The 26,662-nt window shown below is 41.6% G+C and overlaps 1 protein-coding gene across 4 annotated transcripts in view; it reads right to left on the reverse strand.

The window, feature by feature from the left end:
* Positions 1-4,387: 4,387 nt before the first annotated feature.
* Positions 4,388-26,662, reverse strand: part of strbp (spermatid perinuclear RNA binding protein) — a 107,895-nt gene continuing 85,620 nt past the window's right edge. For all 4 annotated transcript variants that reach the window (XM_030065521.1, XM_030065524.1, XM_030065520.1 and 1 more), the window contains 14 exons: positions 24,036-24,252; positions 20,731-20,849; positions 19,665-19,760; positions 18,771-18,882; positions 17,594-17,691; positions 16,204-16,309; positions 15,632-15,715; positions 13,448-13,656; positions 11,990-12,142; positions 10,759-10,893; positions 9,801-9,941; positions 8,995-9,124; positions 7,827-7,880; positions 4,388-4,747 (listed from right to left, as the gene is read on the reverse strand). In XM_030065521.1, the coding sequence (XP_029921381.1) occupies positions 4,671-4,747; positions 7,827-7,880; positions 8,995-9,124; positions 9,801-9,941; positions 10,759-10,893; positions 11,990-12,142; positions 13,448-13,656; positions 15,632-15,715; positions 16,204-16,309; positions 17,594-17,691; positions 18,771-18,882; positions 19,665-19,760; positions 20,731-20,849; positions 24,036-24,252 (1,731 nt within the window). In that variant the 3' untranslated portion in view covers positions 4,388-4,670. The remainder of the gene's footprint in view (positions 4,748-7,826; positions 7,881-8,994; positions 9,125-9,800; positions 9,942-10,758; positions 10,894-11,989; positions 12,143-13,447; positions 13,657-15,631; positions 15,716-16,203; positions 16,310-17,593; positions 17,692-18,770; positions 18,883-19,664; positions 19,761-20,730; positions 20,850-24,035; positions 24,253-26,662) is intronic.

Here is a 26,662-nt window from a genome sequence, read left to right on the forward strand (position 1 = left end):
TGCTTGAAAAGTGCTATATATGTAGCGCTATATAAAGCACACCGAAGCATAGTGGAATATCTCACCTATCAGTCTACTTACTACTGAAATACAGCACTGTAGCATGGTGTGATGACAGTACACCCACCACTCCGCAGCAGCACACAGGCCTACTAAACCACCACTACACAACTAGGACGCACCCATTAAATACAGTCGACGGATATACAGATGTGGCCACCGCAGATGTCCCGTTTGAACTGCTTCTGCACTGTTTACAACCCCCAGGAGGAATTACTCATAAAACCCTGCTGTACATGGTGGGAGGGGGTGGGCTCTACATTTCTACAGACTGCGCTATAGACAGCCAAGCAGGGGCGAGAGAGAGAGGAAACAAATGGGTCCTGTTCCAGATCCCGCTCGTACGCAACTGTGTGATTTTGGCCGGACTGCACCTTTAATAAGTCAGCTGTTGGGGTTTGTGTTGTGACTTTCCTGTTGTGTGGCAAGGCCCTTTGGTCTGTTGGACGAAGCTGTGTCTGCACTTCTTACATGGACTTTAGGAGGGAGGAGGGAAGGGTGTGAGTGAGTGTGTGTGAGTGAGTGTGTGTGAGTGAGCAGAAAGAGAGGGAAGAGCGATGAGGGTCACCTTAAAATCAGAGGACTGTGCTTTTGGTCCCACACACAGCGTGCGAGGACGAGGGTGGAGAGTAATTTACGGGGCGTGTGTGTTATGATAGAGAGAGGATAGCATACATCATAGTATACACATACTATACAGAAACAGTATTTGTTACAAGAATATTCCCTGCCAGCAGTGAGACTATAGAAAATGTGCTTTCTGACAGGAAAAGTGTGTGCGTGCGCAGTGTGTATGTGTGTGTGTGTGTGTGTGTGTGTGATTAAGTATGAGTGAGTTAAATAGTTAAGCACCTCTGGTCCGGGCCATGTAAACAAACCAACCTCGGGCAGCAGAGAGAGCGTGCTCAGAAAGGCTCAGAAGAAAAGACATCAAAGATACAGGGAAGGAAGGAAAGAAGGAAGGAAGGAAGGAAGGAAGGAAGGAAGGAAGGAAGGAAGGAAAGAAGGAAGCATTACTATTCTAACAGCACAGGTTAATAATAATACCAAAGATAATATTGCATCTCCTAGAACTAGATTCAATTGCTCAGTGTATATAAAATTGGAAGAAAGCTATACTGTGATATTACAGTTACATTTCACTTTATAATTCTAAAATAATTTATACCAACAATAATTATACTTTATGGTATATTTACATAAATACATTATATAGTAATATTGTCAACACGTTATAGAAACATACACCATACATATATGTGTATATAGTCATGTTATAGCCACACGTACACACACATACAATGAATATACAATCAAAATGAGCTATTGCAATGCTGTGTCGAGTAAAACTCCATCGGACATTCACATCATCTCAAGTAAGTAAGCTCGAAGCCAAGAGTTCAGGTGTATTGCTATAATAAGAAAGACCAAAGTTCAGGCCAGCCTCGCACAGATGCAGCTGAAAATCCTCATAAAATCCCAAGTATTGCTTTTTGTTAAGTTGCTCTCCTCTGCTGATATCTGGGCAAGGAAGAAAGAGGAGAGGAGCTTTGAGCCTGTCAGTCGGTTAAGTCAGACAGTCGGCGTCTGCCACTTTTCCTCAAGCAGAAAGTTGTGCCAGCAGACTGATCAAACCAGAACTGTTTTGGATCTGAAGAGTCGGTCGGACGGACAGACAGGCAGCCTGCTCGGATATATAAAAACAGGTGGGTGCGTAAGCTGTCCGTGCTGTAGTCAGAGAGACATGCAGGCAGGCGTCCTGCTCAGACAGACAGGTAAAGTGTGAACAGCATCTCCAACGACCCGCTGGCTCTAGAAGTCAGAGAAGAGATCCTGGGGACCCAGGTGAATGATAAAAGGAGCAATGGTCCGCGGCTGGTAAAAGGGATTGTCAATGAAAAGACCACCTACAGTGAGAGGAAGAGCAGAGAGAGAGAAAGACAGAGGTGAGGCAATTAATAAAAGAACAGCTACAGAAGTGTATGAAGTGTATGAATGGTGTGAGGTTGGCAGACTATGAAAAACCTAAAAAAAAAAAAAAAAAAAAAAAAAGACTAAACTGACAGCAATCTTGGTTTTTATCAAGATCTGTGAAAGTGAAATTCTGTGCGGACAAAACAATCCAATAACATTTTGTTGCAGTGCAAGGTTGTATTAAGTCAACTTGCAGGATGAAAAAGTACTTTTGACTGGTCCTTGGACATATTCCAGTAAATAAACTATTTCCTCAGTGGCCTCAATGACACCTACATTAAATATAGCGTTACTGGAAGGAGCTCAAAATTTAAATGAATAATTTCATCCACTGCTTTTCTTGGTTTTCCTGAGAGCAGAAGCTGATTCAAGAAAAGCTATATTAACTCATTAAATCCAAATTTTTCACATCTGCTAAAGAACAAATGTTTTTAAACAAATGTGAAAGCAAAGTATGTTTACAAATAATTCATGAAAGATTGCCGCAGTGTTGGCAGGATGTCTGCAATCTTCATAAAATGTTTTTCTCCCTTGAGACACAGCCTAGGGGAGCACAAACAAAGACGGGTGAAAACAAATGTGATCGTAACATTAGACGCTGGTCAAGGTATATTTTAAATAAGTAGGTTTTCTAGGACTAAACAGGTCTGTAGACTAACTGTACACTAACAGATGAATCAATTCTTTTAATCTTTATCTGAGGTTTTAGCCATCTGTGTGCTTTCAAATTGGATCAACAATAAACAAAACTGGAACACAACAAACAAAAAACAGCTGGAGCTCAGTCATTTGAAATTGAAATAAAGATCTTGTCATGTAATAAATGTACCAAATTTAAAAGGTCTCATAACTCAATGGAGCTCAACCAACCATTGGACAAGAAACTGGGTCCTCTCATCCAATGGCTGCGCCTCATAGCCGTAACCATGGAGACATCGGCAGCAGTTATCTCTCGCTGGTTGGTGGCCACGTCGTGCTGATGGTGGCCAGCAAAACTCTCTCCTTATTGGCTGAGCACTCACCTTTGACCATTCAGTGACATGTAACTCTTGTGGTGTCGTGAAATGACAGCTGGCCTCCTGCTTACTTTTGTTCATTATATTTTATATCTGATTTAACCAGATTACATTTAAAAACCCATCTCTTCTCCATGCGCCTTTTTTTTTGTATCTTGCCTAATTAGTTCATTCATAGGTCTACTGAACATGTAGTGAACCTTTATTTTGAAAACAGGAATAGAGAAGTAAAAGGATAGCTTTTGATTCAGCTTGTGCTGGGTCCTTAGTTAAAGACGGAGCAAAAATATACGCCAAAAACAACTGAACAACAAGAAAACACAATGGCACTGAAATAATGAAACAACAGCAACATAAAACAAAACACTGACAGTGAGGTAACAAATTCATGTGTCCCTTGTTGCTGCGTTTATTTCCTTGTTCCATGACGACTGTGTTTTTGACGTCCAGTGCTTGTGTTCAGAGGTTTTAAAAGTGAATGTGCACAATGACTACAGACTACGCCTGGAGGTCTGTAATCAGTGATTTTGGACAACAAGCTCAATAAGGAAAAAGCGTGCACTTTAAATATTGCACACGGTAGCATGTTTTCTTCTTGTAATTATTGTTTTCAACAAGCAGGCCATTCTGTAGCTCTCCAGCTGAATTTATCGTAATAGCAGAGCTGTAAAATAGCTGCAGGAGTGCACTGTTGCAACAAATGAAAATAGTCCCTGTGTAGGTGACAGCTCTGTTGGGAATGACACGGTGGAAAACTAAAAAGCTAAAACTTCATCCGTGGAAAGCAATGAGTCTGTGGGAGTGAATGCAAAATGTGGAATTTGACGAGTGGTTTTTGAATTCCTGCCGTCTCTTCTTGCCTTGCTCTCTGAACCCCTGAATACCTTTAGTGTGTAACTAAAGGTGAGGGTCAGAGGGGAGTAAGGAAAGGCACTGAGGTATCACTCAAGGAAAGATTGAGATGTGATTTTTGTGTGTGAGTCAGTGAATGATGGTTGAATATAAAAGGTTCAGGGTGAAAGAGTCTGTAAATCTTTCTAATCTAATATTTAGATCACAGTAACAGTTTTGAATAAAAGCCAAACAGAAAGGTGCTACTGTTGCTACGGCCCATTTAAGTCTATACTTTGAATCAGATATATACACCAGGTCCAGCTTTTATAGGAGATAAACTTTATTATTTTTTCCACATTATGTAATTATTCCTATACATCCTTCACACAGCTCACATTGAGTTTTTACAGAGAATGTGTGTGTGTGCGAAATTGCAAGGCCTAACCTCTTTCTAGCAAAGAACAAACACAATAACAAAAGGCTGATATATATAATTTAGACTCAAAAGAATGAGGTAACAATTCACAGTACAAATCCTTCAAGTTTTTTTTTTTTTTTTTTTTGTTAAAAACCTTAAGAACTTAAACCTGCAGTATTTTTCATATTCAGAGTTTTTGGAAACAGTAAGAAAACAAAAAGCCAAAAAAGCGCTTTTACAAATCTTCAGCTCAAGTCCTTAATCCTCTCCCCATCACTGATATTGTAGGAAAAAGAAAAAAAAAAAAACAGACTGAGATTCCCTTCTAGAAAAAAGGCTAGGTGCGTTTGGTATGTATGTCCCCTGTGCTAAAAGAAGTGGTAGGGGGGGACGGGGTAGGCGGGCACTTTCATGACAGGCAACAGAAGCATTCTCTTGGGCAAACCTAGAGGGGAGACATGAGAAGAGCACAGCTCTGCATGAGTCCAGGGCAATACATAACCAAGCGCTTCTTTGCTTACTACACTACACACTGTACTACAAATCATGTCCAACAAAACAACCCCTACACTAGACAAAAACATGTCCCAAAAGGTTGAGTGTAAGTGTTTGAGAACAGGGAGGAAGGTGTGTACATGAGGTGAAAGCCTCATCGGCGGTTAGAGGAACGAAGAGAGAGAGAGAAAAAAGCAGTGTAGAGATTCAGAATCAAACAGAGAAGGAGAAAAGCTCACTAAATTTAAATGCATACTTCACTCATTTTGAAAAATTCAGTCACTATCGATGAGAGGAAAACAGCACCACTACTGTCCTACATGACAGCTAGGGTAGGGTGTGTGTGTGTGTGAAATAATATCAGTTTTCCAAAATGAGTGAATTATCCCTTCAAGAGACACGGTAAACCAAAAAAGTGTTTCTGAGAACGCTTCTGGAATGTTTGGTGTTCTGTGACGTCGTGTTCTGCGTGTTCCATAGAAAGTCCTTTCATGCTTGTTTCCACGGCGCTGTGTTCTAGAACGCCCTTCTCTGTGTTCTACTGCCGCCTAGAAATCCCAGAGCAGCAGCGGCAGCCAGAGCCAGAGCCAGAGCGAGGTGGAGCAGACGAGAAGCAGGAAGCAGGATGAAAGAAAGTCGCATGTGAAATAATTAAAGGGAGTAGTTCCCAGCTTCTGTTTTTTTTAGGGCTCCTTTTCGCTCATCCTTGATTAAATTTGTACCCCCTAACCAAACAACCAGCCCCACTCCTTTACTATCATTTTGGCCAGTGAGAGAAGATTTAATGATTTATTTAGAGTCACCGTCCCAAATGTTAAGACTTCCTTTGAGAATTGCAACCCTTTAGCAACCAATGTATCACTTGCATCTCTCTCTTCATTTGTAAATCCTTAAAGGATGTGATGGAACGGATTTGCAAAGAACTTCAAGTTTGACCTGAATTCACCTGGTCAGTCTATTTTACAGACAGAGCAGATGTTGTACTCTCAGGTTTTAAAATATCCAAAATGACTGGACCACAAAAGCTACTCGTTGTGTCCCCAGTTCTTCATTTCACCTCTATATCATTGTTTTGCCTCCAATATTCTAAGATTTGAGCTGACAAGGGGAGTCCCAAATCACATGTTGGGAACCAGTCAACTAGAAGCCAGTGGCTAATAAGGACAAAGCACACTGCAGCAAGGTCTCAAAATGCGTCAGTCCAGCTCTGAGCTGATGTGAACTCAGAGGGTGAAACATTTTAATTCCAATTAAACCATGGTTTCTGAGTGTTGTTGTGGTTGTCACTTTGATCTTATTTTTTTTCTTTCTTTCTTTCTTTCTTTTTTAAACAACATGAATTGAATTTGACTTCCCTTCAAGTGTGGGGAAGAGTTGAAGCTTGCAGATGAATTCAAAATAAGCCCCATGATGATATGTGGCATGTGTTGATGAGTAATGGGGCATAGATGCACAGTGTGCAAGGATTTATACTTCAACACCCCGCAGAGGGAACATTTCTCAGCCTGCTCACTGACAGAGCCACGTGTCTTTACATCATACTGTTCAAACTGTCTCTTTTGTCTTTGGAGACCAGTCATGATGTAACCTATGCTCTTTCAAAAGAGCATAGGAAACTAGTACTACTATCAACTTCAAAACATTAAGAGGGGGAAGGTTTCTAATCTTAAATGTCATTGAAATGAATGAAGCATGATTACTAGTTAGACTCATGAATCTGGAGATGTAATTTCTACAGTATTTCTGAGCAAGAATGATGGATGTAGTCAACATGTTTTCAAATAAGCGAGCCAGTCACAATAAATTATGAAAAAAGGGGTGCACTGTGGAGGCCCAGTGGCTGAAATGAAACACCCCAAGTGAACGCAGAGTCCCAGCTCTACCATAAACAGAGGAACTAAGGAGTGCTTCATGGTCAGGATTGAGGGGGTTCTCAGGGGGCTACTAAACGTCTGTCTGTACCCCCGGCCCAGCCTCTCCTGGCACATAGGACCCATTCAAAACTCCCAGCTCTAACCTGGAGAGGCCAGTGAGGCCTCCCGATTCCATGCACGTGCACTACACAAGGCTCTGCCTGTTGAATGGGTGAATAGGTGTGTGTGAGAGAGAGTGAAAGACAGATCAATGACTTTGCATGTAAGGTTGAATTTTACCCCAACATGTATGTTGCTAAAGGTCAAAGCACTTACACAGGGCAAGCACATGTGCTGCTCAATACTGTCTAGAGTCCCTCTGCGTGTTGGAGAGCCTTGTAATCAATTTCAAGGGTGGTGAAAGGGGGTATGGTGGACACATGAGCTGTATGGCTGAGCCTGCCCTCCCTAATTTGGATAATAGTAGGTATACTATCGACAGAAAAAGAATTATGACGACAGCACAGGGTATCTGATTTAAAGCCTGAGAAAGCTGATTTAGATGGTAAGAGATGGTTGTTCTATCTTTCTGTATTCTATTCTTGTCTATGTAACATGCAAGATATGTAGAGGGTCGGAAAGGTATGTGTTACGGTGTCTAAATGTATGTCTGTGTGCGTCAGTGCTATTCTTCTGTAGGATAGTAGAGCAGACAACGGAGCTAGACTGGCACACCAGCGGTCCAATCACAACAGAAACAGGGGAGTGTGAAGAAGCAAATTTTAAACAAAAAGAGCGGTGAGTGTGACAGTTAGCCAAGCACGGCACAGGTTTGCTCTAACCACACAAGAAAGAACCAAAGGTTTATGGTATGTTAAATTATGACTTAAATCCAGCAGCAAGGAACCGAGTTTTAAAGTAGAAATGTTTTGAGGAAAGGGGAGAAATAAAGGCAAAAGGCAATGAGGGAGGGAGGGAAGCTAAATATTTTGGAAGGAGAGATTAATTTGCCCTGAAACACTGTTTTGAGGTCAGTTCTGTAATTAGAGGTCAGCTTTTGTGAGGAATGGATGAGAAATCTGATCTGTGAGGAGGATAAGAACTGCAAATTTAGGAGAGGAGGGGAGGTGAGGTGGAATGATGTAGAGAGGAGGAGAACAAACATGGGGCACATACCAAAGGCAGGGGCAGCTGCTGCAGCAGGGCTATATCCATACGGTGTCCCAAAGCCTGTTGGGGAAGAGGTGACAGAGTCTAATTCAGTTGTGTATGTGTCCTTCTCAATAAGCTGAGAAGAGTGTGTGGCCATCATACTAGCGGACATTTGTGTGTTCACGATCAAAGTAAGCAGGAGGAAGCTAAAGTTTTTTTGTTTTGTTTTTTTAAATATATATATGAAATTGAACATACAAATGCCATACATCCATACAAACACCTCACTGCTAGTTGATTAGGTTTGAATACCATCATTTGCTGTATTGCATCTCTTTTGTCTGTATTTTTTATAGTTCATAACTACACAGAAACTGTGTTAGATCAAGCCCTATCCAACAGACTCATGAATTAACAGGGGCTTGGGGCAAAAACGCCCTTGAAATTTCATAAAATACCTATGAATTAAAAATGAGGGGGGTAAAAATCTCCCTGATAATTACGAATACTACTTTTTTTCATTACATTTTTTGTGAACAATTATTCCTATTACAGTACAACTACTATCCCCCATGGGCCACTGTGTAGGTGATTCCTGAGAGCCGGCGAGATTCCCAAGCAGGTGAGTCTCTCTCCTTTGGGTGAGGAAAATGGAGCAATTTTTAAATAAGAAAATGGAGCACGCAACATGAAGCAGTAGGACATGTGGCACCGTGCAGTTGAAAAAAAACAACAAAAAAACTTCCGAACCAACACAAACACGGTGTCAACGGAAAAAAGCATAAAACAACGAATACTGTAACACCCTCAACATGAGAAAATGACAGAGTGGAAGATGGACTGGCAGGGAGCAGGGAAAATGGCACCATCCTCTTCTGTAAGGTCTAACAGGAGGGTGTCAGTGTGTCATGTGGTAGGCAAGAAGTGTGTGGCATGTGGCATGCGGCATCACATGAATAGTACAATAAAAAAAAAAAAAAAAAAAAAAAAAAAAATTAAACAAAAAATCAAGCTTATTTACCAGTGAAAATTTTCAATGTAACAACCCCCCAAATGGAGAAAAATGCATCCCACAACTATACCATCCAGATAAAATAAAATAAATTTAATTTAATTAAAGTTTTTTTTAAATGAATTAAAAAAAAACAAAAAAAACAAAACTAAAATAAAATCAAATAAAAAGAGACATTACCTGGTGTAACATATCCAGGTGCAGCTGCACTGACGAAGGCTCCTCTGGCCAGGGCTGCTCTTCCTCTTCCTCTAGCCACCTGAGCTGCTACTGCTGAGGCTGCTGCCGCCGCCGCCAGGGCTCCTTTAGTCTGATCACACACAGAGAACACAGACATGCAGCACCAATACATACATAATGCACAAATATGTGCACACATGAACACACACATTATATGTAGGTGCATTGTACATAAATATTAGGCAAGGAACATGTAGCATGCAGGCATATACACAAACAACACAGAAATATGGCCACAAAACATGTGCGCACACACACAGAAATTCAACAGTTTTCTCATGCTGATAGCCTAAATGATCATAAATTTGACTATTGGTGCGCAGCTTCATCGACAAAATAAAACGGTGGGAAAGTGGTAATTTGACACCTGTACAGTAAGCATGCACTCATCTGATTAGACACTCGATAAACATAGTGTGTCACTGATTACTGATTAGATATATGGTGAACAGTGCTGCCAAACTGTCCTGCTGCTTTGCAGAGGTGATACTGATTACTGAAGAGTTTAAGTGGAACGTTTTGAATGCATCACTTCTCTACAATGGGCTGACAATGTGGCACTCAAGGAAGACAAAAGCAGATGCTGAGTAACAGAGTGGCAACTGACTACAATCTCAACAGCAGGACAGGTACTGAATAGCTGTCCCCAACTGAGTTATAATCTTCTGTGTGTGTGTGTGTGTTTGTGTGTACATGTAGTTGTTCCCATGTAAGGCAGTGCAATCTGTGTGAGTGTGTCTCCTTACCTGAGGCAGTATCTTCTTTTTCTTGTTTGCAGCAGCATTGGGACCAGAAAACAGTTTCTCCAGGGCTGCCAGAGCAGCGCTCGCTTTTGCTACCTTTTTATTGGGGCCAGCCCCGCGGAACTTCTGCCCATCTACCTCCACCTAATACACACACACACACACACACACACACACACACACACACACACACACACACACAAAGTAAACTGTTAATCAGAGCATGTTTTAGTCTATAATTAGACTTAGTATCATCCCAGTAGTGTAGTAAAAAGAAATTATGCATTCTGGATATCTACTGTAGTTTTATATGTGGACGCCACAGCTTCATTTTCCAAGATCAATTCTATATTCCGCTAATCGATCTCCTGCTTTCATTAGCCTGTAGATTTTGTGGTTTCATGGTTTATTTGACAGCTTTTTTAAAACTGATCTGGCGCACACATACACTTCTTCCAGCCAGTAAGTCTGGGTGAATAGGACAGCTTGTTTAGTGATGGCCTGCTGTCAGGCAGGCCTGCTAATCAATCAGCAGAGCGATGGAGCAGTGAGGCGTGACTGAAAACAACATACCCCATGGAGAACAGACCGGCACAAGGAACCAAGTTGACTGATTCACTTCACCACTGATCAGCTTGTTTTATGTGTGTGTGTGTGTGTGTGTGTGTGTGTGTGTGTGTGTGTGTGTGTGTGGGTAGTACAGTGTGACCTGGTCTGTGTGTCTCCCCATCAGTGAATTTCAGTAAAGTGTGAGTCTGTGTGTTCATGTGACAGTTGTGGATGTATTTGTATTTCGATTTTTGTTGTTTAAATGAATATCTATGTCTTCCTCACTGCCGTAATGAAGCATTTAATGTGGCTCCACAAACGCCTGTATGTGTGTGTTAGAATGTGCTAACTGTGTAAATCTGTGTGTGTGTGTCTGTGTGTGTGTGTGGGTGTGTGTGTGTGTAGCTCTGACCTCCATAACGAAGCGCTTGTCGTGGCTGCCTCCGCTCTCAGAGATGAGCTCGTATTTGAGACCTCGTCTCTTCTCGTTCAGCTCCATGACTGGGTTCTTTCCACTCGCTGTCAATATGGGACCCTGAGTTCGCACCTGGGGATTGAAACGTTTTGGTTTTTAGGATTTAATTGGAATTGGAACCCCTCTATTGATGTCTCTACATATATCAGACAGTTTGATTTAATACTTTCAAGACTTTTCAGACAATTTTTTATAAAATTTAAGACTGATTCTTGAACACATCACCTTTTGCTTATTCAAATAAGCATAGCAGGTCAGTGTAAGTACTATATACCTGGTCCATTGTAAGGGTTAGTAATATGCAGCAATATGATCGATTATTAACTAAATGATTCTATGAACTATTATCATAACCGGCAGGTGAGTGACAGGATTTTCTGGCATTTCTTTATATATGCAAGTATAACAGGTATATAAGGTGAGTTTGGTACAATAGAAAAGGCATTTTCTCAACAGGTAAGATTCATGTTTACAACAGAAATCGATGCATGAAGGAATTAAACTATATGTTCATGTTAAATTTAAGGTCTCATTAATTCAAATTTGGAATATTCAATGACTTTTAAGGCCTAATATTTATCAAATTCTTAGGAACCTGCAGATACAATGTTTACTGGACAGTACACAGTGTAGAGTGATTGATTATGAAAAACAGGGCCCGATGTGCTCATGTGAACCCATGGTTTTGCCAGAAGGCGGAGCGGCAGAGAAACACAAGCCATTAGATGACGGCTGAAGAGACAAATGAGGCTTTCCCAGGTGTCAGTTTCTCAACAGTCATCACTAATCAGCAACTGCTGCAAACTGAGCCAGGATGGTAGTTCTTACTGTGAATGAGTCTGTAAGATTCCTAACATCCTACATTTAGCTGAGATAGCACAAAATAATGATGCAACACACGGTGACTCAAGACAGCAACAAAATTTACAACAAGCAAAAGAAGTTGTTTCTGTATTGTTGTAGTATGAATATGAATGTCAGTATCAGACCTGGATTTGATTTGAGGGCATTAGCAGAGTGTGACTGACAGAGGACAGGTTGAACTGTTTTTGATGCTTCCTATGCACATGTTACTAAACTATGTTGAACCTCTGCTATCATTTGAATTTCTTGGAACATGAAACAAACAATCAAGTGTGTGTGTGGACACCATTTTCTCTGTCCCCACCTCCAGTGTGTTGGAACTGTCCGAGGAGTGTGTTGGGTTATTGCTAGCATGCGTGGACGTCTCGCTCTTCCCCTCGCCATCCGACTTCTCATCTGAGCTCATGGGGTCGAGGTCTGAGTCAAATCCGGTGGGGTAACCCATCGCCTGGAGAACCTATAGAGGAGGAGGATGAAGAGTAAAAAACAGAAAGAAAAGGGTGGGTGGTCAGGTGTATGTGATGCAATACAAAACAAGAAAAACAGCAACAAAAAAGCAGTTTGGATTTGAAAAAAAAAAAACATTTAAAATGTGTTATGACAAATACAGCTGTTAAAAGTGGTTGACTCAGTTGTCTGAATTATTAAACCAACGGATCTATTTCACAATTTGTACAAGGAGTGTTGTTCTTATTGACAAACAACAAAAAAGAACATACAATTTTGCCACATATTGTACTTGTTGTTGTTAAGGATATACTGCATATAGTGATTTTTTATTGTAACTTTTATTTTGGCTGCTGGCTGTTAATCTGAAAACTGAAATGTTCCTTAATGTATTGAGTGAGTGTCATGACCCAGGAACCACGGCTACACATTTAAAACCAGCTGGCTACTTTTAAAATAAGGCTGTTCAGATACAACAATCTCTTCTACAAGTAACACTGTATATGCAGTGTATTGACTGACATTAATGAGTTTTATCCAACTCACAGCATATCAGAATGCACACACACCATTACAATGCACTGGCTGTCTTAGAGTCACATGTTTTTTTTAAGTCTGTGTCCTTGACAGGACATAGAGCAGTGAATCGCTTCAGTACACTGAATCGCAGAAGAAAGCAAGTTTTCTGGCCCAAATAGGTAATTGCGTTACAGCTGTTGAAGCAGACACCAAAGAGAGGGAAATGAAAGAGAGAGAGAGAGATCAAAAGGTGAATCTGAGAAAGAGAGAAGGAGAGAGGAAGAGTAGAAGCAGAGGAGGGAGAGAGAGAGAGAGAGAGAGAGAGAGAGAGAGAGAGAGAGAGAGAGAGAGAGAGAGAGAGCGCCTTTTATGGGAATGGAGCGGATAGCGGATTATCCTAGCTCTGTGCTCTGGAGAGCCTCTTTGTTCACAACCACTTTGGGATTACACATGGATTTGCCCACCTCCATCACTCCTCACACACACACACACACACACACACACACACACAAACAACTCAACATGCATGCACACATACTAACACACACTGGTTTGACCGCTGCAGAAGCTTGTAAAACACTACAGGTAACCACAAAAGCATCACCTCTCTCCCTTTTTTAGTATTTCTAGTTCTGCTTTTCAATTTGTTTATTACATACAGTGTATGTGCTAATGAACTAAAAAATGTACATCAGAGAGGATAAAATGCATTTATCAAATAAACTGGTTAGCTGCACAGACACATGCTCTTAAGCTACGTCATCTCCCCGCCCTTCCCAATGCTCCGCCCTCTTACCTTGACAGCCACATGGAGTTTGGCGGTTTTTTTGGAGGAACCTGATGCTTCATAGATGGTCCCATCTAGGTCCACGGACATGGTGAAGACCGGAGCGTGAACCGGGCCCGACTGGGACAGCAGGCGATACTGCAGCCCCGGCCGGATCTGGTTCAAGCGCATCAGGGCGTTCATCGGCTGGTTGGAGTCTATGGCTTTACTGTCCAGGACTGGTGCAAAAAGAAGGGAGGAGGGAGGGTCAGAGTGAAAAGTAGAGCAGAGTAGACAGAATAGGGACGAGTAAATTAGATGAAAGACTAGTGGAGTTAACAACTATCCAATCGCTGTACCAATTTAAACTTATCGGATAAGGTAAAAGGTGGGGAGTCTTTAACAAATCATACTGGATAGGGATTCTTTCTTTATCTATTATTTTCAATAACTTAACAGTTCCTCAAGTTTCTATGTCTTTCAATGGCTTTCTATCGATTTGCCTATAGCTAAAAATGCCTCTCTGCCTCTGTTAGTTGTCGTGCTTCTTCTTCTAGTAGGATGGAAGGGCTGGTGATGGTTGGGTGGCTTACTAAAACATTAGCAATCAATACTATTGATCTACCTCTGAGGGATGGAGGCAGGGTGGAAGCGGGACCAGACAGTGAGAAAGAAACAGAAACAGCTAAAGAGAGACAAAGACCTGTCTTGAAGATAACAGAATGGGACAAAAGGCCCCAGTATGCTTCATGAGAAGTCAAACTTTTAAAAAGACAGGGCGGGAGTTGTGATGTTTCATGCTGTTTCGGTGTCCTTTGTGCAATTTTCCACAGGCAAGCTTTTGTCTAGTGTCTTTCTTCTTGTGATACTCACTGTCCATCAAATAAGTTGGCTGGGTCGCTGGCAAGGTCATGGGGCACAGTTCAATTTTAATTATTGCTCATTTGCTACTTCTGGTGCTTATGGGAGCAACATATCGCCAACACTGTAAATAGCCTGTGTATAACAGCGGTAAAGGGATACGTGCAACCAACTTTGTTTGCCTCTCACTACCCTGAGTGGTTCAAATTTGTGCCACTCTACTGAAATTACAGCATGTTGCGTACTAGATACAGTAACCTAAACTCAACACATCTGTAAATACAGAGAGGGCGCTCACTCTATCAGTGTTCAGCAGTGCATAACAAGCAGAATATGATGGGCATTCCCCCTGGTTAAAAACCAGAAAAGATGTCAAATTACTGAAACGGCTAAACAGCGTGTGCAAATGAAGCTCCTATAATTAAACACGCATATTGTTAATACTTCACTGATAACACTTATTACAAGCTTACTACTTTTAAGATGTTTGTGCAAAGAAGACAACCATGAAAACTATAAAAATGATTGTGGGGGGCATCGTAGTATAAAAAACCTTTTTATTACAACCTTAAAATAGTGTATGCAGCTTTTATGGGCTTGCACAATAACAAACAATGGCTTAAACATACACACAGCCCATAAACGCTCTGAAATGTACGTATTTTAAGGCTACAATAAAAAGCATTTTGTACACTACGGTGGTTTCCCCTCCCAGCTGATTTTATACTTTACTTTTTCGGAACCCTGACTTGATGTTTTGTTTGCTACTTTTGTCCAATATTAAACAGGACATAGTGATAGATCAAACAGGTGAGCGTATTTTGGGCCTTGAGTGGCGTTGTTCACAGGACGGTATTGAAACAGCATTCTATCACATGGTCTTGCCAGTCGACACGTCCCTCAGGTGTTTGGAAGAATCTAAAATAGCTTTTCATTGCTATATACAGCCCTATGCCATAGACACTGCCAACTTCTCATCGTCACCATTGCTGTTCTCTGTTGTTTTGTGTTTACGGTGTCAAAAGTGGCTCTCAACAGGGAAATCGGGACTGTTCAGCGCCCCCTCTCGACAAGGACTGGCATAAAAATAACTAGTTCTTATGGCGTATACGGCCAGCGGTATTCCAGGACATGCTTTTTTTCGGCATTTCATCTTAAGTCTTTCAAAGTGTACTGCCAGCTAAACTCCTTCCACCAAGTATGGTATGTCTTTGTTTCAGCAGTTTGAGGGAAAAAAACAATCCTTCAACACTGACAGACACCTTCACAATAAACCCTTTATTTCTGTATTTTCTTTCAGGCTTTCTCTTTGACATCTGCCAATTGTTCTCGTTACTTTCCAGTTTCTCCCACCTTTTCTCAGATTCCTCTTCATCTTCTTAATGAGGTCTTTGTCATCCATTGCTCCATCCTCGTATGGCCTCTTGAGCCCTGAGCCTGTACAGAGACAGAGACAGAGAGAGAGAGAGATACAGAGTTAATAATCAATCAATAACTCGAAGAGGAGTTCTCATATGCACATACAAATAAAGGCAATTCATCTTCACCATGAAATATGACAGAATGGGAGAGAGAATGAGAGAGGCCAAGTCAGACAAGACAGCCAAACTAGATATGAAGACAAAAAATAAATAAATAATAATAAAAAGCAGACAAACAGATAAACAGAACAATAGACAGGCAGATCAGCAAACAGCTGATCAAGAAGATAGACAGAAAGCATTCAGACGAAGTAAGGAGGCAGAGACAGACACACACATACATTTATACATGCAGAATGAAAGCCTGAGCAGATAGAGAGGCAGGAGGAGGAGACAGAGAGACCACAGCCAAAGACCAAAGTATCTCAAAAGACTGACAGGACGACAGACAGGCAAACAGACATGAGGAAAGCCAGAAAGGCAGGCAGGTAGATAAGTATACACCTTCTTTATCAGACCAAGGGTATTTCTGCGAGGGTTTATTTGATGGAAGAGGCTCCATCTCCAACACCTTGTAGATCTGTCCAAATGCCATGAGTCTCAGTGCATGCTGTTGAACACACGCGCGCACACACACACACACACACACACACACACGCACGCACGCACGCACGCACGCACGCGCGCACACACGCACGCACACGCACGCACACGCACGCACACGCACGCACACGCACACAAGCGGAGAGAAGAAGGTGGGACAGCCATTTTTTAAATATATACACAAATATAACAAAAATATTTCATACACAAGTACACAAATACACAAGCTAAGGCTAACACAATGTCGTGTGGCTGATCATTTGCATTTTGTGTCTGTGTGCACGGTTACTTTGAGAAGTAAAAGACTTGCAGTTTGCTATTTGTGTTAATTGTATTAATAAGACCAAGACAGCAATTTGCTCCTGTAACAAATACACACTCGTTCACCCTCGCCTTATAACTAAGTGAGCACTATATCTTAAACCCAGACGTGGGTAACTACGGTTTCAGATATTTGAACAACTTGACCTGCCCTCAAATTATCTTTCAGTCAAAACATTAGTAAAAAGATAACTTGAGTGACCCTGCTTTTGGTTGATTTTTGTATTTGTTTCCTATCTTAATATCAATATCATCAACAGAAATGTAGATATTTATGTCAATTCATGATTGTAGATCTACAGAGAGCAAATATACAGAAAGATAAGCATGGCACACAATCAGTGTGCTAATAGAAATACATTAGGGAAGTAGAGTCTCTCAGATATTCATAAGGCTCGGTGTAGCTCATTGACAGAGCTGCTCTCTCTCGCCTATCTGCACTTGTATCTGCTCCAATACAATTATCCCCATTGACATTCCAGCCTCGTTCAGCCTGCCTTCAAAGGAAATGGACGGCAGGATTCACTAAGCCATGAGGCTCAGAGGCTGCCCTGCTCAGTCGAGTGTGTTTGCACGGAGGGACATGACAGCACACACACACACACACACACACACACACACACACACACACACACACACACACACATACACAGGCACAGGCACAAACACCATCCTCAGGGTATCACAGATGGATTTGTGGCTTGCAATGGCAACAGTTTCCCACACCAATCATTAAGATGCAGGACCATGCACTTGTTTCTAGAGGGGTGTGTGCCTGCGTGTGCGTGTGACGCACAGTAGTAGGGGGTGTGGTGGTGATGCAGTCTATATCTCCCAGCATGTGTCAGTTGCTGGCTGATTCCCAAGCACAGACAGCTCGGTGTCAGTACAGCTGGGTAACAATGACACTGTCTTTAAGTTGACCTGTTTGTGTGTGTGTGTGTGTGTGTGTGTGTGTGTGTGTGTGTACCTGTGCACTGTAGGTAATGGCCTCAGCCTGCTGGTTGGTCATGTCAGCTAGTGTGTTGGTTGGCTCCTTCTCACATGGGTCGTGTAAACCTGGACCACCTGGGTAAGAGGACAACATGTGGTCACCTCATATAGCAACACCGCTGCTTCAGCTCAATAGACCTGGGCTTCACTGCCACGACGTGTAAGTGCTTATTGACAAATGAAAATCACTGACAACATCAACAGCATTGCTGCAATAATGAAAACAGCTGACCCGTTCAAATCAGCATTTAACTGTTCTAATAAGGCAATCGATCGGTGAGAGTGATATATGCAAAGTCAATGATATGGAACCTCAAAATGTCTTACATCTTTTTCTGTAAGTCTTAAATGGCATAGCTTAAGTTTAAGAGATATTCTCCTGTTGGTGAGACACACTGTTCCTCTAGATTAAACTAATGTTTTTCATTTGAGGAAAAAATAATAGCACCATAGCAGCACTGTAATAGCATACTTTTTTTTTTTCAATTTCAAGTTGCAAAATATTTGTGTAAACATCATAAGTATGTAAAGACTATTTCTAAATTTTCCATTTCCAAAATTTTCTTCTAAACTGAGGGTAAGGACAGTAAATGGGTCACAGCCCAAATTCAGGTAATACTTAGAACACTTGCCAAATAAAATTAAAGAAACCTGCTTCATGAAAACATGCCGTTGAGCAAGTCAATTACAGAATGTTTGCTGGCATATACAGTTAGTACAACCTCAGGATTTTCTGTGAACCTACTGGCCAACCCAGTTCCATTACTCACAAAAATATGGATTGAGAAGATATTACCAGATTTATTTTCAAAATAAGTGGTGAATATAAACAAACAAGTTATTTTTTCTCTTCCAAAAACATAGGCATGTTTTGTATTTTTCAAAGGAAGCCTTCACCTGACATCGTGTAAAATGCCCCGGTAATGATAACCTGCCTCAGACAGCTGTATGTTGTAAGATGACCGATCATGTCCCTACCTCTCTTGCAAAAGCAGCTAAAAAATTAAAAAGCCACATTATACTTGAGCATCTAGCCACATTTTGTTCCTCCCTTTAGCTGCAGAAATCAAGTACAGAGTGGAGTACACTGACACACTGAGTTCGAAACACCCGTGCACTTCTCTGTTGATACTTTAAATCTCCCTCCTCCATACCTGGTAGCAGGATGCCTGAGGCCAGACACTCCATGACCCGGCGCAGAGCCTCGCCCGCCCCAAGTGGTCTGTTGCAGGTGGCGATGGCCTTCTCACAGATCAGCTCTAGGGGCTGCGTGCGCGCACACACACACGCACACACACAAATACAGAGTAAAAATGTTCAGCTGCTGTAAATTAACTATACCCAGCTGACATATTGTAGGGGTTTTCAAACTTTCTCGACCCCAAAGTTGACTTTCAATATGCAGCGGACTGACTATTTCAGGGGATTTTGCTTTACAAACAACCTAATCTCAAGAGATATTTTGGTTTTAAAAACAAGAAATCACTGATCTTACATTGAAATACAGTATATCATTATACTAACTATAAATATTGTTTTGGGGGGATTTTTTCAAATGTTATTATTTTATACTTTTTTGGAGATTTTCAAGTTTTTTCTGTATATTTTTCTGATAATTTTGTTGTAATTTTTTTTTTTGCTAATTGTTTAATTTTTAATAATATTCTGGTGATCGTTTGCTAATTTGCTAATTACCTTTTTTCCCATGTTTTGGAATAAAATCAAGCAAATTAGCACAGGTTTCAAAGGGTTAAATTGTTTTTGTAGTTGTGAGGTTGAAATAGTTTTGAGATTAAACCAGAAAGAAGTAAATGTTAAAATGATCCCTCATACATGTTCCACATTTTAACAATTTCGAGTGACTTAAATTATAGGAAAATTAATCTATTCCTCATGTTGCTGAGGACCCCCTGGAAGTGCTCAAGGACACCCGAGGGTCCCTGGACCCCACTTTGAAAACCACTGACATATTGTATATTAATGCTACTGCTTAATGGGAATAGTATTCACACAGAAAAGTGGACAAATGGACCGAACAAGAGACTCACCCATCCCTTGAGAGGTTCCCAGACTGGGTGTCTATTGCACATGTCTCTAAGGATCCTGAGAACTATAACGCAGGACTTGAGCCCGTTCACTCGAGCCTGAGAGAGGTGGAGAGGGGAAAAGCGAGGGGGAGGCAAGAAGAAAGATCAAGACAGACAGAGAGAGGGAGGAAGGGAGCAAATGAGTGCCGGAGGAGTGGTATCTGTGTGAACACATACAGATTACAGCCTACACCACAAAGCCACAGTAATAATTAAGTGCTGGTCTGTATCCATCTATAACTGTGCCCTAGCTCCCCAGACAGAATGAATATTCTTAGATATGCACAAGACTCTAAACTTCTTAAATAAAGTCAACCTAACAGCAAACTGTATTTCTAAATATATTTGTCTTACTTTCTGTTTGACTTTTTTTTGTTCCAGAGCTTTGAGTCTCTTTCTGTGTATCAAAAATAACTACATAGTGAACTTCAATCCAAAGCTGAGCAATACACTTTGTCAGTAAGGGACGGGTGGGGAGACAGATGGGGCAGGGAAGGGGATCCAAGGGAGGCACTGACATACATAGCAGGCAGGTTTACATAATAGCCAAAAAGAAAAACAAGTATCAACCATCGCTTTTGTAGCCTTACGATACTTCTTCCTTGTATCTTTCTCAATGTGAAGACAGTGTGTAGAACCGATTGTTAAAACACTCTTGGTGATGAATTTTAAAGAATTAACAGTAATATTTGGGCATTTTATTACAATGATGTTATCAAACACCGGCCTTCAAACAGAGGCGAGAAGTGTTTGGGCCCAAGGAGAGTGAATATCGGTAATGACCCTATTGCTTTTGTTATCAGAGAATTTGCAATTTTTTTTTTAAAACTGGATGATTTAAATTCAAAATCTGTGTATTAATCAATATGTGCCATATTTCCTCAGCTCTGTCTGTTCATGATTAGTATAAACTGAGTGAGTGTAATAGCCACCAGAACATTAGTGGATGGTTAGTATATTTATTCAGGCGAATCGTCAGGCTACAATGAGCGTCGGGCAGGAAGACAGGAAGTGAGTGGGCGCCGACCTGGAACCACTTGGCGTGTCGCAGCGCTGCCAGGGCCAACAGACATCTGTGTCTATCCAGCACCTCCCCCTCCTCCTCCTCCTGCTCAGCCTCCACTCTCTGCGCAGCAGCACCCAACACTGCCACAAAACAATAACAACCCAATGTAGAGAACATAAAACACACACACATCTGCCTGAGTGTGTGTTTCTGAATTTTGTGTGTGTGAATGTACGCAGACACACAGGAATTAGTGTGTGAACGCACACATACATACACACAGGCACGGAAATTCGGTACATACAAGGTGCTTTTCATGCCATAATGTTGTTCCTCACCTTGTAGAGAGAGTGAGAGCTCTCTACAAATCACAGATCTGTGGTCAGGGGTCATATGAGCTCCCTCACTCTTTAAAAGATGTGTCATTTTCAACACCACAATGTGTCCGTGTTAAATAAGTGTTACTCGCCACACATACTGACATTAGTTAATACAAAGTAATACAAGAGGCGCCATACCTAAGTAGACACATCGATGTGCTGAAAATTACATCGTTTCTTTAACAGAGATTTATAGATCACATCCATCAGCCACTGATAGATCTGTGAAAGGGAGAGCAACTGGGATCACAAGGGAGGAGACAACTTTGTGGGATGGAGAGCCCCCGCAGACATACACCAAACAAATACTTAAGGAGTGTTTGATTCATCTGGCCTGGCACATGCAGGCAGGGTGGAACTGTATTTTTTATTTTTTTTATTATTGTTTTTATTGAGAGGTATCCACTCATTTCATTGTGCCCAACGAGGTAAATCAAGCTCTCCTTATGTATTTGAAGAGGATTTTATGTATTTTGATCCAGTCTGCACTAGGCAGGAGTCAAAATAGGAGTTTGTTTTTCTTTGGGATTACTTGAGGTGCACTTGATTTCACAGGCTTGTGCAGAAATGGGAGCAGAGAAAAGTAATTCAACATCCTGCCAAGTGCCCGTCTGAGCAAATACAGAATCAAGCGCTCCTAAAGTAGAACTGAAAATAAAGAAAATCTAAGATAGTCTGACCCAGTCTGAGACAAACACAACACGGGAGGGTTCAAGGCAGGGTGCAGTCAGAGCATCGTGGTTGGTAAAAGAGGAGAGCATTCTCATGTTTATACATTAGCGTTTGATTTAGGCTGCCCAACACACCAGGTTGGTGGAGTTACTACACTCTGACCCGTTGTTTCGGCCGATCACAGGCATAAACTCCACAGTGTGCAGGGTGAGCTGAATCAAGCGCAGCTGTATATGAATGATCTGAGTGTGGTTACATGGGGATCCAGAAGGGGTATATTATGTGCGGACCTCCTGGAAATGAAATAAAATGCTCTAAAGAGGCCTCTGAGTCTCTATAAAACACAACTAGGTAAATACTTATCCTCATCACTTTTTCATAAAGACAAACTCCCTCTCTCAAGAGGTATTAAGTGGAAATGTCAAATGTGTCTAATGTGTATCCATATTGTTGCACGAGGACAACATTTATCTCACCGTATCTCTGAACTCATCTGGCCATAATGACTATATAAGTCTTCTTCTGTCTAACATATATTGCTGTGTGTGTGTTTGTGTGTGATTTATAATGGCGTATCTCATGGTCTGTCAGAGTGGTCCCAGCTGCACCTCTAGTGGATTATTACAGTCTTTCTCTTCTCTCTTGTCCTCCCACTCCTCTGTCTCTCCTCTTCTCTCCCTCCCTCCCTCCTTGGCCTCTCTCTCATGCAGCGTTGTTCTTTTTTCATTATCTCCTCCTGTCTGACACCACCATTGCCCCCTCTCTCTTTCTCATTTAAAAAAATTATCTTTGCTATTTATCTCCTTGTTTCCTGAAATTTACTGTCACAACCCCACTCACTCGCTCTCTCTACCTCTGACCATTCAGAGCAGCGAGCTGCATCTGAGCTGAAACACACACACACACACACACACACACACACACACACACACACACACACACACACATTTTCATACAACTTGTGTGCTGAGAATTTCCACATTCAAAAATAAAGACCAAGTACCCCTTTTCACAATGTGAAAGAGTTACTGCCATAAGGAATAAAATTACCAAGCACAATATTAAATCAATATATTGATTAGCTGGCATGAGATAAGAAGACAGTATTGATCCACCCATTAGCAGTTAAGCAGACAGCATTTATTGAACCATCCTGCATTAACTGCATACATATGGAAGTGTTAAGCTAAAAAGAATGGCTTTTTTTAACAGTGTGTGTGCATGACTGTTACTGTTGTGTGTACATGTGTAAGTGTGTCTGCTTGTTAGTCTGCCAGCCTGTCAGTGATATTTTCTGACCAAGCTGCAGCAAATTGTGCTTAAAGGCCATAAATGTAATAGTGGCAAACAGAGATGATATGGTGTTGACAGCAAGATAGCACCACCATTATATGTGCCTGTGTGTGTGTGTGTGTGTGTGTGTGTGTGTGTGTGTGTGTGTGTGTGTGTGTGTGTGTTCATGCATGCACTAATGTGTAAAGGCATTAAACCGTGCAGATAATAACTATCCCTGCCTTTTAAGATGTGTCCACCTCACCAGACTGTCACACCTCCCTCCATCCCCATTGGCGGCTGATGAATTCTGACCAATTAGAAACCTGTGTGAAATATGAGGTTGTTTGTCTCTGGGATGGGTACCTTGACCTGTCAGGGACAAAATATGGCGGTGTGTGTATGTGTGCATGCATTCTCCTTGCTGCTGGCTGTGTCTATGTGTATGTGTGTGTTTGTGTGAGAGACAAAATACGAGCAGCGTTCTCCATCTTGCCGTGGCACGTGGTGTGATGTATGGCTAACCTCCATGCAATCTCTCATCTCTCTCTGAGACCTGAGCGTCTTGTTGGACAGGAGCTACAGGATGGATGGGCAGTTCGCTAGTGCTTGGTTATTGATTTCTCAGGCCTGCAGGCCTCGGCTCTCCCGCCCACATCCCACAACCAATTATAACCAGTCCCTAACCTCGTCTGGGACTGACGGCCACCCATGGAAAGAGAAGGGTGAGGAGGTAAGATTGTTACTAGAAAAAACATCAGACATTTTTTGTCTTACTGGAAATGTTGACCTCTCTATGGATCTAGTTTGTGTCTTGTCAGCACCTGTGTTTGGGATAACGAGTTCCTAAGTAAAAAGTTACACTAATCAGATTACTTTCAGTGTGTGTGTGTGTGTGTGTGTGTGTGTGTGTGTGTGTGTGTGTGTAAGTGTGTAAGTGTGTGTGTGTTTGGGCTGGAAATTGATGGATAAGAAAAACTTCAGTGTGTGTCTTCTTCCTACCTTGCCCATCCTGTTCCTCCTCCTGCTCCTCTGTTTCCTCCTCCTCTTCTTCTTCCTCCTCCCCCTCTTGCTCATCCTCTTCATCGTCCTCCTCTTCCCTCATAGCTGGCGAGGTAAGAGTGATCTTCAGTGTGAGTTTGGGCTCTGTTGTAGTTTGCACCAAGATGGCTGCCTCGGGCAGGGAGCTGGTCACCTCATATTTCTCCTCCGTCAGTTTCTACCATGTATCAAACAAACATAACTGTGTTGTCAGAGGGCAAGGTCACAACATGCTTTGGTGCAGATGAGGTGAATTATCTCAGTCTGCTGACTTCTGGACATTGAAACATCATCACAAGGTGTGGCAGAAAAAAAAGCTGACAGCAATGGTGTGTGTTGGAAAAAACAGAAATACTGCTTACTGATAAAGATACCTTCTGTTATTTAAAACCACGGCTAATCCAGGCTAAATACTTCAACAAGATGAAAGTTCTGGTGAGTGAAAAGTATCCTCAAACAGGATGCACCATGTCTACTTTGCTTGCCCATGCTTCCTTTCATATTGCAATGAGTCAAAACATGAATTCATGCAAAATATGTGTCCTTAATGTATCTGTAGCTCTCCTCTAGGGCTGGGCAATATATCAATATTATTATCGTGATATTAGACTAGATATTGTCTTGAGATTTTGAATACCATAATGCCATAATATGGCAAAAGTGTCTTTTCCTGATTTTAAAGGCTGTATTACAGTATAGTCGTAAAAGTATAATAGTAAGTAAAAGGATGCAATTTTCTTTTCTTACTAGGTCACAATATCAAGGTACTCTGTCAAAAGATACCGTGATATTTGATTTTGTTCATATCACGCAGCCTTACTCTCAGTTTTGACCACAATAATTATATTCACCTATGCAAGATCATGGGCAACTGAATGAGCGGCACTGAATTCCTTACTAAGGCAAAGAGACCTAGAACTGAAAAGTAAAGCTGCCAAAAGACATAACATTGATCTCATTGATCAGGACAGACAAGCCTGGACCTCCCTAAAGTTATCAGTAGGTGGCATTTCTCACCTCCCTGTCAGGTCAGAGACAAAGGAGAAGAAATACATTACTTGTTGAGTTTAACATTACACAGGAGGCCATTGACAGTAGGTACTATCATATACATATAATGCATTTTAAAAACAGTTGATGAGAAGCAGGGGATTGAAATCAATGAAGTACACGATAAGCTTGAAAAAAAAAGTTTCATGTGAAAGCTGACACTATCTTTAATCCCTATATGAATTTTAGACATGTTGTAATGTGTGTCTGTATGTTTGTCTACCTCTGTAGCGCTATATAGTGTCTCACACCTGTTTGTTGATCTGTCTTGTCTGTTAATGTATACATGATGTGTATAGAGCAGCTGTGAGACTGTGCTGTGCGTGTGCATGTGTGTGTGTGTGTGTGTGTGTGTGTATGAGAGAGAGTGTGCTCGCGTGCCTGGCTGTCTTCATTCAGCCCCATTCTTGAGGAATCAATTACTGCTGACCTCTCAGCTCAGGATAAAGACGTACTAATGAATTCAAGAGTGTCAGTACACAGAGATAGCAAAATTGATTCCAGCTGGACGCATGCATGCAAGCACACACACCCACACACCCACACAAACATTCACATGCACCATAATAATGTCACAAGTACACACAGTGTGCACCCATCCAGATACAGACACTTACAGAAATGCACTCACACCTTCAGAAACCTGTTTCTGCCACCGGCACTAACATTTACAAAGGCATACAAAGTCACGACCGCCATCAAATATTAATGAACAGATCGCGCGCGTGCGCGCACTCTCTCTCTCTCTCTCACACACACATAGAACAACATAAGTGGAAAATAGAGTGACCTAAAGTTAGACGACACAGGGCTAATCTCATGAGCCAGTGCAGACTTTCACAATGGCAGAAACAGGCTGGCAATAAGGAAACACTTGTTTTCAAGTGTGATGTTCTGAAAGTCTGTGCGTATGTATGTGTGTGTGTGTGTGTGTGTGTGTGTGTGTGTGTGTGTGTGTGTGTGTGTGTGTGTGTGTGTGTGACACTGCTTAAGTGAGCAGTGAGTCGCAGAGGGCCCATCTACATTCCATTTGGTGCTGATGAGAAAATCAGGATCTCTGGCCACTGGGCCAAGACATGAGATTACATCCCCCATTCACCCACCCACCCACCCACTCAGACACACACTCAGGCACACAGAAAACACTCTCTCTCACACACAAATACACACACACACACACACACACACACACACACATACTTTGTCTCTCCCATTCGCTCTCTCTCTCTCTGGACACTTAACTGCTAAGGGGAATGAGAGGAGCGAAGGGAAAAGAGCAGACTTCATTCCCTCCTGGCCACTGTGACTTGAGTCATTTCTGTACTAACAGAGCAGGAAGATCAGATTTTGCGTTGTTAGTATTTTTCATGGAATACATTTTTAGTGAGAGCAAAAGTTTACCTGCCTGTCAAACTTTACCTGCCTGTCCTCGATATGTTTCATCAAATCATTTAAGGAATATGACATATTTACCCACAGGAACTCAAAATTAGTGAAAAAGGTAAACTCTTTTACCAAGAACAATGCTTTTCAAAATG

This window comes from Myripristis murdjan, chromosome 12 (assembly GCF_902150065.1).
Source record: "Myripristis murdjan chromosome 12, fMyrMur1.1, whole genome shotgun sequence".
Classification (NCBI taxonomy): Eukaryota; Metazoa; Chordata; class Actinopteri; order Holocentriformes; family Holocentridae; genus Myripristis; species Myripristis murdjan.